The following is a 13861-nucleotide window of genomic DNA, read 5'->3' on the forward strand; positions in this document are numbered from 1 at the left end:
GGGGGGGCTGGCACTGCCCGGGGCTGTCTCGCACGTCCCCGTTCTGCCTGGCTTGGGGTCAGGAGGTGCCCGGTTGCTCCCGCGGCTGCCCCTCAGCCAGGGGGCAGTCCGGCATCCTTCTCCGTGGGGCTGACCTCGGCGGCACGAACGGGACGCGAGGGGCGCCGAGCCAGCGCTCTCCATCCCTGCTGCCGCTGGCTGTGTGCGCGATGAGCGCCGTACTGCGGGGAGCCCTGCTGCGGCTGCGGCCCCCTCGCCGCGGCGGCTGGCCCGACCCCCTCGCAGCGGCTGCCCTGCGGCCCCTCGGCAGCGGCGCGGGCGCCCAGGGGTGGTGAGTGCAGTCCCGCGGGCCGGGTCGGGCCGGGCTGGGCTGTACCTGGCTGGCGGAGGGCGGTGGGGCCGGTAGCGGTCGTGGCTCAAGGCGCGACCCCCAGGGTGGCGCTGCTCGACGGGGCTCTGAGGGGAAAGGTGGGGAACGGGCTCGGCGTCCCTGCCTGCCTGCGGAGCGCCGGCGGCTCCCGGTCGGGGGTCACCGGGCCTCTCCCAGTGGGCAGGAGGTGCATCTTCCCCTCAGACCAGACCACCCCGGGGTGAGGCAGTGATCTGGTACAGAGACATCTTTCCTGGTGTCTTCTGAACCATGTCGGTGTGCAAAAAATCATGTGTTTTACCTGTGTGAACCGTGAAGTTCACAGGGAAGGCACCCCCTGGATTCTTACCAGGCTCCTGGGTTTGAAAGAAAAGGTTTGAAAAGAGATGAAATTCAGGTGAGCAAATTTCAAATTCATAAAAATGCATAAAAGAAGCATGAGAAACACTACTACACTTGACCTTGATAACCATGGTTCTCAAAATTCGGTAGTGGAGCTGGTGATAAAGTTTCTCACACCCAGCTGTTAAACAGCTTATTGTTAACTTGCAAAAATTAATGTGTGATGTTAGAAAAGAGCATGTGCAAATGTGTGGTTCACCAAATTCAGAAAACTTGTGGTGTCCAGGGCTCCCATGTACTTCACGTTTCATTCACCGCCACATAGTGCATAAGAATGGTGCATGTTCCTCCTGCATTTGCATATGAAATATCAAGAAACAAGATGTCCACTTGTAATACATAAACTAATAGCTTTGATTTCTGGGTGCAGGATGGGTGGAAGACTAGTTACACATTAGAAAACCTTTTGCCAGACAAGTTGCGAAAGCAAATGTACAAGGAGGGAAGGGACAAAAGTGAGTATTGATTAACTGTCCTGAAGGGAGACATACAGGGGTTTCACACTAGTCTGTACTGCTACGGTACTAAGAGATTCTACCTTGCCTCACATAAAAAAAACCCGCAGCTCTTTTAAAATAGGATAAATTTCTGATCTGGCTTGCTTCTTGGCTTTCTGTGGATAGGGCATTAGAGAGCAGGATGAGATGAGATGGAGGAGGACACAGCTGCCTATGGCAGCAGTTCTGGTGTGTGATGGCTTGAACTGGTTGTGAAAATGCAACCTGGTGTAATAGCAGATGTGAGCCATTGACATAAACCTGTTTCTATAGTGTTTTGATTTCAGCAAAGTAGAACATGTCAACATAGAACAAAAAAGTAAAAGTCCTTTCATTGTGAATGAACACATACACTGATGTTGTGTGCTGACACTTGCTTTAGAAATCTAATAAGGTGCCTTACTAAGTAGACTTTTCTGAAGGTTTTCTTTTTGTGTTTCATATACTACAGCACTTTCAAAAAGCCAGGTTTTTACACTGCCTTTTCAGGGGTACAGTTTCCTATTGAGAAATAGGATCTACATATAAGGGTATTTTTGACAAATACGGATTTAAAGTTGTGAGTGGAAGCAAACTTGCTTTGTTTCTTGTATTACTACTGTTTATGTATCTGATCATTTAAAAGCATTTGCTTTACAAGAAGATAAAAGGACTTTTTACAGGGGCATGTAGTGACAAGACGAGGGAAATGATTTTAAACTGAAAGAAGGTTGATTAGACATGAGGAAGAAATTCTTCCCTGTGCAGGTGGTGAGGCACTGGCACAGATTGCTCAGAGAAGCTGTGGCTTCCCCATCCCTGGCAGTGTTTAAGGCCAAGCTGGACAGGGTTTGGAGCAACCTGGTCTAGTGGAAGGTGTTCCTGCCTGTGGTGGGGAGGGGGGGTGGGGGCGTGGAGGAAGATGGAACTGGATGAGCTTTAAGGTTCCTTCCAACCCAAACCAGATTCCGTGATACTATGGTAGAGAGTGAACAGGTTAGGTTTTAAGCCAGGTGTGTCTATACTCTCAAACAGGCACCAAGTTATATTGATCAGAGAGTAAACAAGAAAGATGGACAAAAGAGCAGCTGACTTCTTGTAACTGTCTGTATTTTTATTTATTTTTTTTTTTCCCCAGGAAAGAAACCCCTTCTCCTTCCTTGTGGAAAGATAATGCAGACACAGTGATCATCGGAGGTGGTTGTGTTGGTGTGAGTCTAGCCTATCACTTGGCTAAAGCTGGCTTGAAGGATGTTGTTCTGCTAGAAAAATCTGAGCTCACTGCTGGGTCTACTTGGCATGCAGTAAGAAATGTTTTGTTAATATTTCAGATTAACAGCAGTTTGTGTATCCAACAGTAGTGGAAGTTTCATTACCTTTATATTCCCTGGCTTTCCAGAGATTAACGATCTTGATTATTTTATAGATACAAACTTTAGCCCTAAGTTCTTTATAGATCAGCTGTATGAGTTTGAAAGAGTTGGTTCAGCTACCCATAGTACACTTTTCTCATTAGTAAAAATTGGACTGTATTTTGAAATTACTGGAAAATAACTATTAGTATTATCACACATTTTTGGCAGTTAACTGGATTTAAACTTAGTCTTTTTAAATTTAGGGGTTTGTTTCTGAGGTGATTGAATTTATGCTACAGACTTTATCACTGGAAATGGTTGCACTGCCATACATAAACCAAAAATGTGCAATTTGACATTATTGTATGTGTAATTATTTTTTTTTTAATGTGTGACATACTGAAAAAGAGGTGATTAAGCAGTATTATCAGTGTCCAGTTCTCAGAGAGTATCACTGTTGCAGAAACTGATTCCTATTAGAGACAAGAGCTTTCTTTCCTGTCACAGCTGGTGTTACACAAAATCTTGGAGGAGCAAAGCTAACAGCTATACACTATGGGGTTTTCTTCAGGCTGAATGTTTGTACTGTAAGGACAAAAACTAAAAGGACATACATGTAATAATGATGGTGGGGACACCTCCTGTAATAGTGCTAATCACATGGACATACTGGTGCACAACATGCATGTATGTAATTATGTATTTTTTATGTCAATGTCTGGAGTAGGTAGTGTAATGAAATGAAATAAAACTTGCCACAATAACATGTTTTTTTCCATTCATTTCCAGCTGTGCGTAGCTGAAACTGGGAGAATATTATCCCTGTGTGTAGCAACACAAAAGAGTAAAAACTCAACAGTTTGCTGTCTCTAGAGCTACCCTGCTAATACAATGTAGCTATAGTTGCTGAGTGCCTTTCAGGAACAAATTAAGGAGGATAACTCAAAGGGATTGTATTTGATTTGTATTCTCATACTTCTCCCAGGAGAGGAAACCTGAAGTTTGAAGTACTTCATCTTAGAGCAGATGTTTTATGTGTTTGGGGCCTTATGAGAGAGCAACAGTAAAAAATGAAATTAAAAAAATCACTGTCTGAATGTATAAGTAAGTTTATACCTCGTTGTACTTGCTTATTAACAAACAAAGCAAAGAAAGCACATTGTAAGGAGTTAGGGAAAACAAAATTAGGTAATTACGTCTCTTTTAGACAGTCATACCACAGCTGATGGCAGTTCAGCAAACAAAGCAACACCATGCATAGTGTCAGATAATGCATCTGCTGTATTGAATCAAAACTATGAAATGTTCGAAGAAATACTTTGACTTAAGTGTCCTCTAGAGAGGCACAGACTGGTTTTATTTACTCAACGGGTATACGGAACAATATGTGTGTAAAATATAATAAAAATCCTCCTGTGGAATAAGAAACCTAAATCACAAATGAGGGTTGTTACTGTTTCCTTTGTTCTTATTGTTTTACTTGCTTGCCCTAGTTTATTGCTCATAACTGTGTAAAAGATACCTCTCCTTCAGTATTTTTTGCCCCCACTTCTTACTGAATGCAGCAGTAGAACACTGAATGAGGAGCTCTGTTTCAAAGATGAGGAGGGACATGGAGCGCAGCAGAGAAAATGCCTGCACTACCACAACTGGGAGGGCTGCCTTGTGGCACCTGTTGCAGCAGAATTTGGTGCGATTAACCCAGCAAGAAACCTAGTTACATGACAGATTAAAATGGGTACTCATTAGGTAGAGTGCATGGTATTCTGTCTCTTTTCATCTCTCTCAGGGTGCTGTATCTGAAGATTAAAAGATTGGTGATAGGTCTATTTCAGATGATGAGAAAGATCAACTGTGACTGTGAGTTCTTTGTTATACTAAGTACTGTACACTTACAGTGTTTTCCTCACAGTGATACAGTACTAGATACAGTTGGAAATAGCACATATAGCTAGCACATGAAATGCTTGTAGTATATTGCCTGCAGCCACAAATGATGAAATTAGTCCTGTGCTGTACTGTATCACATATTCTCTTTCACAGTCTGCTAAGTCCTGCTAGAGCTCAGGATTGTGTTTCACGTAGATCATATTCCTGCTAGTATTGCTGCCAAAATTTCTGCCACTTCTCAGGTCTGAGATAAATTTGGCCGAATTTCACACGTTATTAAAACAGCACAGAAAGTGTTATATACATATAACTAACAGAGCAAATGCTGCTCGTTTTTTGTACCTGTCTAACCATATCAAAGCAGTGGTTATTCCATGTGTGTAAACAAAGACAAGTCTTAGGCTTTAAGAACTCTCAAAGCTCCACTATTCTGCAGGTCAGATAATTTGCAGTCCTACTGAAGCCCCAGGCACTGAACAAGGCATGTGTAACTCACTCAGCTAGCAGAATCTTGGTGTTGTTACTTTTTTAAAAAGTGTTTTCTAGGAAAACACTTAACACATCATTCTGTTACGTAATCTTTTTTCTTGCTACATGCAATTGATTTTGCTGCTAACAAAATCACTGTCTTACAAAAACAGAGCAAAGCCTAGAGCAAACCTCCTTCAAACCCAGGGATGGTTCACTCTGAACTCAGGAAAACAAGCAGACACACTGGGAGGCCAGCTGGGCCAGATAGGGAGCTCGTGAATGAGTTTTGGAGCAAAAGCACAGTATAAAGAAGGTAGAAGCAGGAAAAGGTGACAAAGATGCAATCTAGAAAAATTGGCTGGGCATGAGAAGGGGATGGTGGAAAAGCCAAAGCTCAACTATAGTTAAGACTTGTAAGGAGTATTAAAGGCAACAAGAAGAGCATCTACTGCTGTATTAGTGGTAAAAGGCTGAACAAGGGGAATGTGGGAGTGTTGTTGAATGAGGTGGGTTGATTTAGTCGCAGTGTACACTGATAAGGCTGAAGTACTCATTGTCTTCTTTGCCTGAGTTTTCACTGACAAGGTTTCTCAGGCCTGAGCAGGGTTCAAGAAGAACAAGAACTACCAGCAGTGGTTGAGGATCAAGCTGGTAATTACTGGGGGAATTTGACTCATGCAGATACATTGGACCAGATGGGCTGCATCCAATGCTGGCAGCATTGCAAGGCCACAGATGTAGGACATTTGAAAGACTCTGGAGATCTGTGGCGGTACCCAACATTTGGAGAAGGGCATATGTATGCACCTTCAGAAAAAGCCACAAGCAGAGGAGCTAAAGGCCAGCTAGCCACACTTTGGTTCTTCAGAAAATTAGTGTGTCTCAGAGCTGGGCCCATAAAGGAGAAAAAAGGTGATTTTGAACAGTCAACATGGACTTGCCAAGTGTAAGTCATGTCTGACTAAACCTGATCACCTTCTATGATAAAATGACTGAGTTTCTAGACAACGGGAGAGCAACTGGTGTCACTTACCTGCATTTTAACAGAATTTAAACACTGTTTCATATAATACTCATGTATTCGGCTGAAGATGTTATGGTCCCTATGGCTGGACAAACAGATAGTGAAAAGACTGGTGGTTAGGTTCAGAGGGCAGCAGTTAATGGCTCATACTCTACCCAAAGCCTGGAAATACGTGGCATGTTGCAGAGGGTCTGTCCTGGGGCCCATCCTGTTTAATATCTTTATAAATGAGCTGGAGTAGGTGACAAAATACATGCTCATCAAGTTTGCAGTTCACACCAAACTGAGAGGACTGACAATGCACATAAGAGCAAGGCTTCCATGATGAAGGATCTAGACAGTCTGTAAGGATGGAAGGACAGGAACTTCATAAAATTTGACAAGGACTGAGACAAATGCAAAGCTCCACACTTGGCCAGGGAAGTAGTGCAATCTCTGTCCTTGGAGATTTTCAAGATGGGGCTGGAGAAGATCTTGAGCAACCTGGTCGGATCTCGTAACTGACCTGCTTTCAGTATGAGGCTGGATAGAGGCTTCCTAAGATCTCATTCAAACTGTTTGGTTTATTATCATTATTTTATGATTCTATGATCTTAATTTTTATATAGTACCGTCAGGTTATAGTTGTCTCTCAAGTGCACTCCTGAAATCAGAAACATCAATTATCTGAAGCCAAAACGCATCAAACGTGTTTCAAATTCTTTTCACTTAAAAAAATCAGAGAGAGAAGGTTTTATTTAGTTTCTGCAATTTAATGATCTTGAATGTGTGTGGTTTTGTAGCTAACTTGCAACTGATTTGTGGTTCATTTGATTCAAAGGACTTTACTAACAGTGACCGATAAAATGGAATTTCTCTACATCTGGAAAATGTATTATTAGATTTTGAAAATTAACAGAAGACCAGAAAATGTTTACATGAATAAAAATAGACAGTAAAAACAATATCATATGACAAAATTGCAGGTACAAGTAAATCAGTTGCTCATAGATAATTATACATGGCTAAAGAAATGTAAACATTTCAATGCTTAATTTATTTCTTTATTCTGAATACACAGAACAAAGGCCCTTAGGATTTATTTTTAAGAAATAAACAAATTTTAATTACAAATTCTTCAGTGAAAGAGTGCTGGGGTTTAGTCTGAGATAATGAAAATAAATGTGTTCATAACAACATAAAAGCACATTCATTTAGTGAAGTATTTAGTCTCCAGCAGCGTCCAGTATAATGATGATCTGATATGATAATAAGAAAAGGACAAGTAATATTTTTCCAGACTATTAATTTAACCCAGGGACTTTCTGAATCCACATGCCTGCTTTGTACTTAATGTGGCTCTTAGTAGATTTATCTCCCTTCTACAGATACGTGTGATCAGTTTTTTTAAACTGGAATTGTTGTGGTAATGAAAAATACCAAACATAAGTAGGGAACTGAAGCAAATTTAAGACTAAAATATAGGCACAATGAAAAAATATAGTACTGGTAAATGACTAATTTTGAGCTTTTCTTCCATCGGTTTATTTGGCGTTGATAAAGTACAAAGAAAAGTAGGAGAAACTTTTAACACTATGGCTCACACAAAGACACACAATCGGTAATGACATACATTTATACTCTTGCTCTGAAGAACCTGAGTACCTATCATCTCAGGCAGTGAGTATGATTCATGGTAAGACATTTGTTTACCATGGTAAGCAAGTTTGATGGTAAGCCATTTGCTAAGAGCAGCTTCAAGTTAATTTTTTTCTGAATGAAAAGATCTGGTCTTAAATGTGAAGCCACACCAAGAAAGATGGGTCAGAAGAGGCCATAGTTGAAAAAACCGATGATGTGTGGTCTAATTCATGTAATATATGTTGGTATTAATTATAAAGAAGTGTAACATTTAATAGGTTCTTAGCATAACTAAATTAGTTTAAAATATACCTTTAAAGACCACTAAACTGCATTTGTTATTCATATGTGTACAGTTATTCCAATAGCTTTAAAAGTTAAAGACTTAAATGTGTAGCACAGAACAGAGTTAACAAGTTAAAATCAAGAGTATGTATATGCATGCTAAGCAACTTACAAGGAAACCGTCAGAACTCTACTGTATGTGTTACTTTTCACTTTTATATTTCCTGCTGCCTTTTTCTCAGAATGGTAGTGAATGCCAAGGTGGAATCTTGTGTCTAGTTTCCTTAATTGAAGCAACCTAAATCTATGAACAAGTTCTGTTTTGGTTAATAAAGTACATGCTATATATAAATATGAAGTATTCAAAGCAGTGCAGGTAGCTTGAAAACCTAAGGTAATTTTGCATTTCTGTTGTCTCCCTTGGAAAAAGGGGTTTAGAGATGAGGAGATAAAAAGGCATATGCTTAACTCCAATAATAAATTCTACTTTTTCTAAGTGCTAAATCTCTGCAGGTATGAATGTCATTAGATTGATGCAGCTGTCTCTACTGTAGGCAGGTGAATAGTTTCCTTAAATATAGAAGAGGCTGTGGTAACTTCTTGATTTTACCTCTGCATGAACCCCAAAAATGCTTGACAGCTTTCTGAAGTCAGACCTGGTAATGGTAAGATGATGTGCAAATATATATAGTGATTTCTTAAATTACTTCTGAAATGTAGCAATTGCTCTTTAACTACCACATGAGACAACTGTTGAGAACAGAAGAACACTTGACTTCCACGGCACTGCTGTTCACACTGCAGAAAATAGCTGTTGTTAAGTTCTGGTGTATGTGAAGTTTGATTTCTCTCCCATCTCCATCTGCAAGAAGGAAAAGATCCTATTACAGGACATATAATCAGTTGATTTAGTTGATCAGGAATGGAGTTGTGTGTCTCTTCTGAAAGGCTTGAGACAACTGAATAATCTAAGCAAGAAAGGAAACCATAGGGGAGAACAACTGCAACAGTATCATGGGTTGACAAATTTGATGAGAAAAGACAGGTGGTAAAGAACATGTGCAGAGAACAAGAATGCCGTAAAGTAGGGAAAGGACTTTATTTTTGTAGCAGTTGGCTCTACCCATATGTTGCTTTTCTTTACAGTATTTGACAGTTCCTTTTCAATGACTTTGGAAGAAAGGAAAGAAAATACTGCATTTCTAAGCATATTTCTGTGTTGTTGTTTTTCCTATTTCTTGTTTAAGGCTGGTTTAACTACTTATTTTCATCCTGGAATAAACTTGAAGAAAATCCATTCTTACAGCATCAAACTCTATGAAAAGCTGGAAGAAGAGACTGGGCAGGTAATCTGCTTAATCTTTAAATTATTAATTAAGATCAGTACTGCTAGTCTTATAAGAAAGTTTGGAGTTGACAAGTTGCATAGGTGTTATGTGTTCATGACTACCATAAGGCTCCTTCTTATTGAAATATATTCTTCTGCTTGCATGTATATGCTTAGTCCGGTGCTTAGTCACTAAATATTTTAGACGGTTTCACAGATCCCTCTAAAGTTCAAGAAAATGGTTTTGATAAAAACGTCTCAGAAGTTCAGCGACATCAGCTTGGTATGGGAGTTAAAATAACATCAAGATCTGGAATGAATGGATTGATTATGATATATTCCTGCTTTAAACATGTCCATTTAAAAACTCATACGATATGACCCTGTCTGTACTTGAGAAGATTGCTGTAATTCTTCCCATCGCTTTTAGAGATGTGTTTTTATTTAGTGACTTAATGAATGGGCATGCAAAGAAACATGGGAGTTGCCTTTTTTGTCTGGCATCATTCAGCCATATAGCTTTCATTCACTAAATTCATGCTTCCTTCAGACTTCAGCAGAAATTGTATGATTCTCACTGTACTAGTCTAAAAACTTGACAACTGTAATAAAATGTTTTTTCTTCTTTCTACTGCTTATCTAGGTAAGATGCTACAGCAGATTATCATTGTGAGTTTGCTAAAAGACTTACTCAGACATATTAATATCCCATGAAGTAAATAGCATTTACCAGAAAGTGAACATTCAGTCTCCAGCTGAGGAGATTTCCACTTTATTAAAAAGACAAAAAAAGGCTGGTGGTTATTAACTGTGTTAATAAAGGTGCTTAGTCACTTAAATATATGCTGCAGCATCTCAATAGAAAATTATGCAGGTGATAGACTTTAACATAATCAATTATGTATTTATTTTTTAAATCTGATTCTACTTTTGAAAGTGTATTATTACATATATTCAAATATTATTCAAATCTTAATAAAAATAATAGCATAATGACATTCAATAAAAGGTTTTTATGACTGTTTTGAAGATAGTAATTATTTACCCAGGAAATTAATTTGATAATTTTTTTTTATTACTTTCTCTAGGATTTTGTATATAAGTCCTCTTCCTTCAAGGGCACTTAGCTTTATTTAACTTCTTTTCAGTGATGTTAGTGACAAAAGTCCTAGTCCCTAGTCTTCCCATAGCATCAGAACATGCATTCATGGAGGTAAGTAAAGGTTCTTTCAGTAATTAGCTTTTGGTCTTTGTTTTAGGCTGTGGGGTTTCATCAGCCTGGCAGCATCAGAATTGCTTCAACTCCTACTAGAGTGGATGAATTCAAATACCAAATGACTCGTGCTGGTTGGCACCCAACAGAGCAGTATCTAATCACACCTGAGAAAGTACAAGAACTATTTCCCTTATTGAACATGGATACGGTAAAGAACCCAATTTTATGGGGAATGACTTCTGTTGCAATTAAGTATTGGTCTATCAGTTGGCAAGACAGAAGGTCTGTTCCTTTATGCAAATCGTACAATAAATTCTTGATTTTCAGTGAAAAAAAGATGCTAAAATCAAACTCACACACATTTTAGGGTATACTATATGCCAGTCTGCATACTATTAATTGTAACATATAATATTATAATATTAAAATATTGCAGTCTTTGATCACATGGAAGAACCAAGCAACTTCCTTAGACCATTGTTAAGTTGGATAGCTGTGGCACTGATGCTATATGTTTTGAAAATTTGCTTTGATTTGACTCCTTAAGGTTTACTGCACTCAAAAAAAAAGAAAGCTGTTTTAAAAATTAGTTAATTTTAATAGTTTTAATTTCTTTCATTTTGTGGGATTTTGCCTCCACTTAGGTTTTAGCTGGCTTGTATAACCCTGGAGATGGTCATATTGATCCCTATTCTCTCACTATGGCCTTGGCTGCAGGAGCCAGAAAATATGGTGCCCAAATAAATTATCCTGTCCAAGTGACCAACCTGAACTCCCGATCAGATGGAACATGGGAAGTTGAAACTCCACTTGGAATAATTCAAGCAAAAAGAGTTGTGAATACTGCAGGTAGGATTTGACATAAACATTCGTACGCTCTTCAGATTTATAAACTAGCTGACAGAGAGCATCTGTACTGAATTGTGTGGATTACAGGAATAAGCAGTATATGTTCCTGAACATTCACTTGGTTTGTGGTAAAATATACTTTGCACCTATTACTTTACAGTCTTGTGAAAATTTAGCTCTTATGTTAATTGCCCTTGACTGGGCATTGAAAAGATGTCTTTCTGGTTTGTCTTCAGCAGCTTCTAGTCAGACTGTCTTGTTAGATTTTTATAGCAGAAGAGACCTTTTTTGATCTAGTGTAAGTTTTGTAGAAAAGAGGCTACTGCCTATGCACATTGTCCTCTATGAAAGCTACTTAAGAAGGGAGATGGAATGTACAAATGAAATAGAAAAGCCTTCACTGTTTCTTCAAAGAAATTGAGGATTTGCAGCAAGATAATTTTAGCATTATCTTTCTCTAAGATTTAACTCTGTCCACATATCCTTGAAACATTATATTTTTGTTGCCCTTTGAGTAGTATTTTAAATGTATGCTTGGCTTAACAATACATTTTTTTGTGTAATAAAAATTTCCTAACTCAAAGGAGTTTGTATTTACATATGCAATTTTTATTCTTCATTGTGTTAAAGAAGCCAAACCAATATTTCTGCTTCAAGTAGTGTTTGGGCAAGAGTGTTTGGATTTTGTGTTTGTTTTCTTAAACAAGTCAAGAGGTCTAAAGATCTATATTAAACCCAAACTTATTTTTATGCTGCTTTATACAAGTTATAGAAAAATATATTATTGGTAAAACTGTTGGTACCTCCTACCCTTTAATTCCTAGTATAAAACATTCTGCTTTCAATTGTTTGAAAACATTCTGAATATTTACCATTTGGATAAAATTTTTGCAGACAGTCTGTCTCAAACCGAATCATGTCTCCATTGTTAGGGCGTGAGTCTTTCATATTTCCAACCTCAGTGAATAATCAGGTTTCGGTAGGAACCTGTGATGACTTAAGAGGGATTCTTTCTCAGATCGGACAAGCGAACTGAGAGCAAGGATGTAGCTTTATAAATCCTTTCTACATCTGTGCAGTGGACAAGAAAAAAAAATCTATTTCTACTGCAAAGCAGATAAAATGAAGGAGTGAGACAGGGATTCTTGTTTGTTGTCATGCCTAAGAATAGGAATTATGAGTGAGTTGGACTGGGAGAATGAAATCCTTGGGAAAGGTTCCTGGGAGTGGTTGGAAGCACTGGCAGTTAGTGTGCTAGAGAACTTGCTGAATGAGGAAGCTCAAACTGCGAAGGACTGTGCGAACGGCAACAGTGGGGACCATGAAGGGGATAGTGGAAAGGGATCTGAAAATGTTTCATTAACGGAACTGCAGCTGGAGGTTTTCAGGCAAAAAGATTGGGAAGAATACTTGAAGAATGGTTGTGTGAAGCTGGGACTGGAAAAGTGAGGCTCCCTGAGCAGTCTGAGCCTGAATGACTGACAGAATAGCAAGGGAGAGGTAGTTGAAAACAGGTTGGAAGAGAAGGCAGGTGAAACAGGATTTGACAAGTGAGGGCCACTGACTTGCACATGGAGACAAAATAGCTGAAGAAGGATGTAACGACTAGAGTAAGAAGAGCAGAGCTTTAGACAGTGGAAAATAAGAGCAGATACAGGACCAGCAGGGATGGGGAAAAGAGAAGATTGGGACAGTGAGGAATTTGGTGGGAGTAAGATAAAAGGGCTAACTGAGAAGATGGGCATTACTGGGTCACTTTTCTTTCAGTGTCTGTGATGTAGATAGCCCTGCATTAGATCATTCCAAGCTTTCAGTAAAGACTGTCTGGGAAACCAATTGCAAAATGCGCTTTCTCATCATATACCTCCCATATGTAGGTGATCACCTGCTATTGATATATGCCTAGCTAAAATAGCAGTGATCTGAAAAAACTTCACCTTGAGGTTGTAAGCATGGTTATGGGTACCACACACTGACATTATGGAGAGAAAGAGAGCTAGAAGAGTTCAGTATGCTTTTTAGAAAGCAAACAACTGCACAAGCACAGAAGCCAGATTAAAAGAATTTTACTTAGACTTCAAAGTCAAGCACTTAGAAAGTCAGAGGCATTAATATTTGATTGACTTTGACTGTCAGTTCATGGCTTTCAGGCATGAATTACGGGACATCATTCAGTTAACAAAATCACAAGCTGTCTTACTAATAGGATCTTTATGTCATTTGTTACACAGTATGGGTTTATTGATCAAGAGTGATCCAAGATTACGGAATGGGAAGGCAGGTCTTTTGGCAATCAGACTTCTTACTTAGGCCATGAACTTCTAGGCACTCATTCCTAACTATTTGTTCTGCATCATATGGATGAAGTACCATCACAGGTGTAGTAATTTCCTTACATTTTTGTAGTGTAGTTCTCTTTTTTTTTTTTTGGCTTATTTATCAAGCTGACATTAGGCAGAGTTTTCTAGTAAATGCTTTCCAGAGTTTATTTGCAAAAATTAGAATGCACCCTTGTGAAATTTTCGTGTTTCTTTTATTATATAGTAAGCTATTAGGCCAACAATAGATTCAGTTAA

At 39.0% G+C, this 13861-nt stretch overlaps 1 protein-coding gene across 1 annotated transcript in view; it reads left to right on the forward strand.

Annotated features, from left to right (window-relative positions):
- DMGDH (dimethylglycine dehydrogenase) overlaps nucleotides 1-13861 on the forward strand; it is a 44089-nt gene that overhangs the window by 118 nt on the left and 30110 nt on the right. Inside the window, 6 exon segments of the mRNA XM_061376834.1 lie at nucleotides 2-123; nucleotides 126-331; nucleotides 2387-2552; nucleotides 9141-9239; nucleotides 10480-10644; nucleotides 11081-11285. Of these exon segments, the coding sequence (XP_061232818.1) occupies nucleotides 2-123; nucleotides 126-331; nucleotides 2387-2552; nucleotides 9141-9239; nucleotides 10480-10644; nucleotides 11081-11285 (963 nt within the window).

This window comes from Neopsephotus bourkii, unplaced genomic scaffold (genome assembly GCF_033783945.1).
Source record: "Neopsephotus bourkii isolate Nb327-2 ecotype Australia unplaced genomic scaffold, CSIRO-AGI_Nbou_v1 NB_1740, whole genome shotgun sequence".
Taxonomy (NCBI): Eukaryota; Metazoa; Chordata; class Aves; order Psittaciformes; family Psittacidae; genus Neopsephotus; species Neopsephotus bourkii.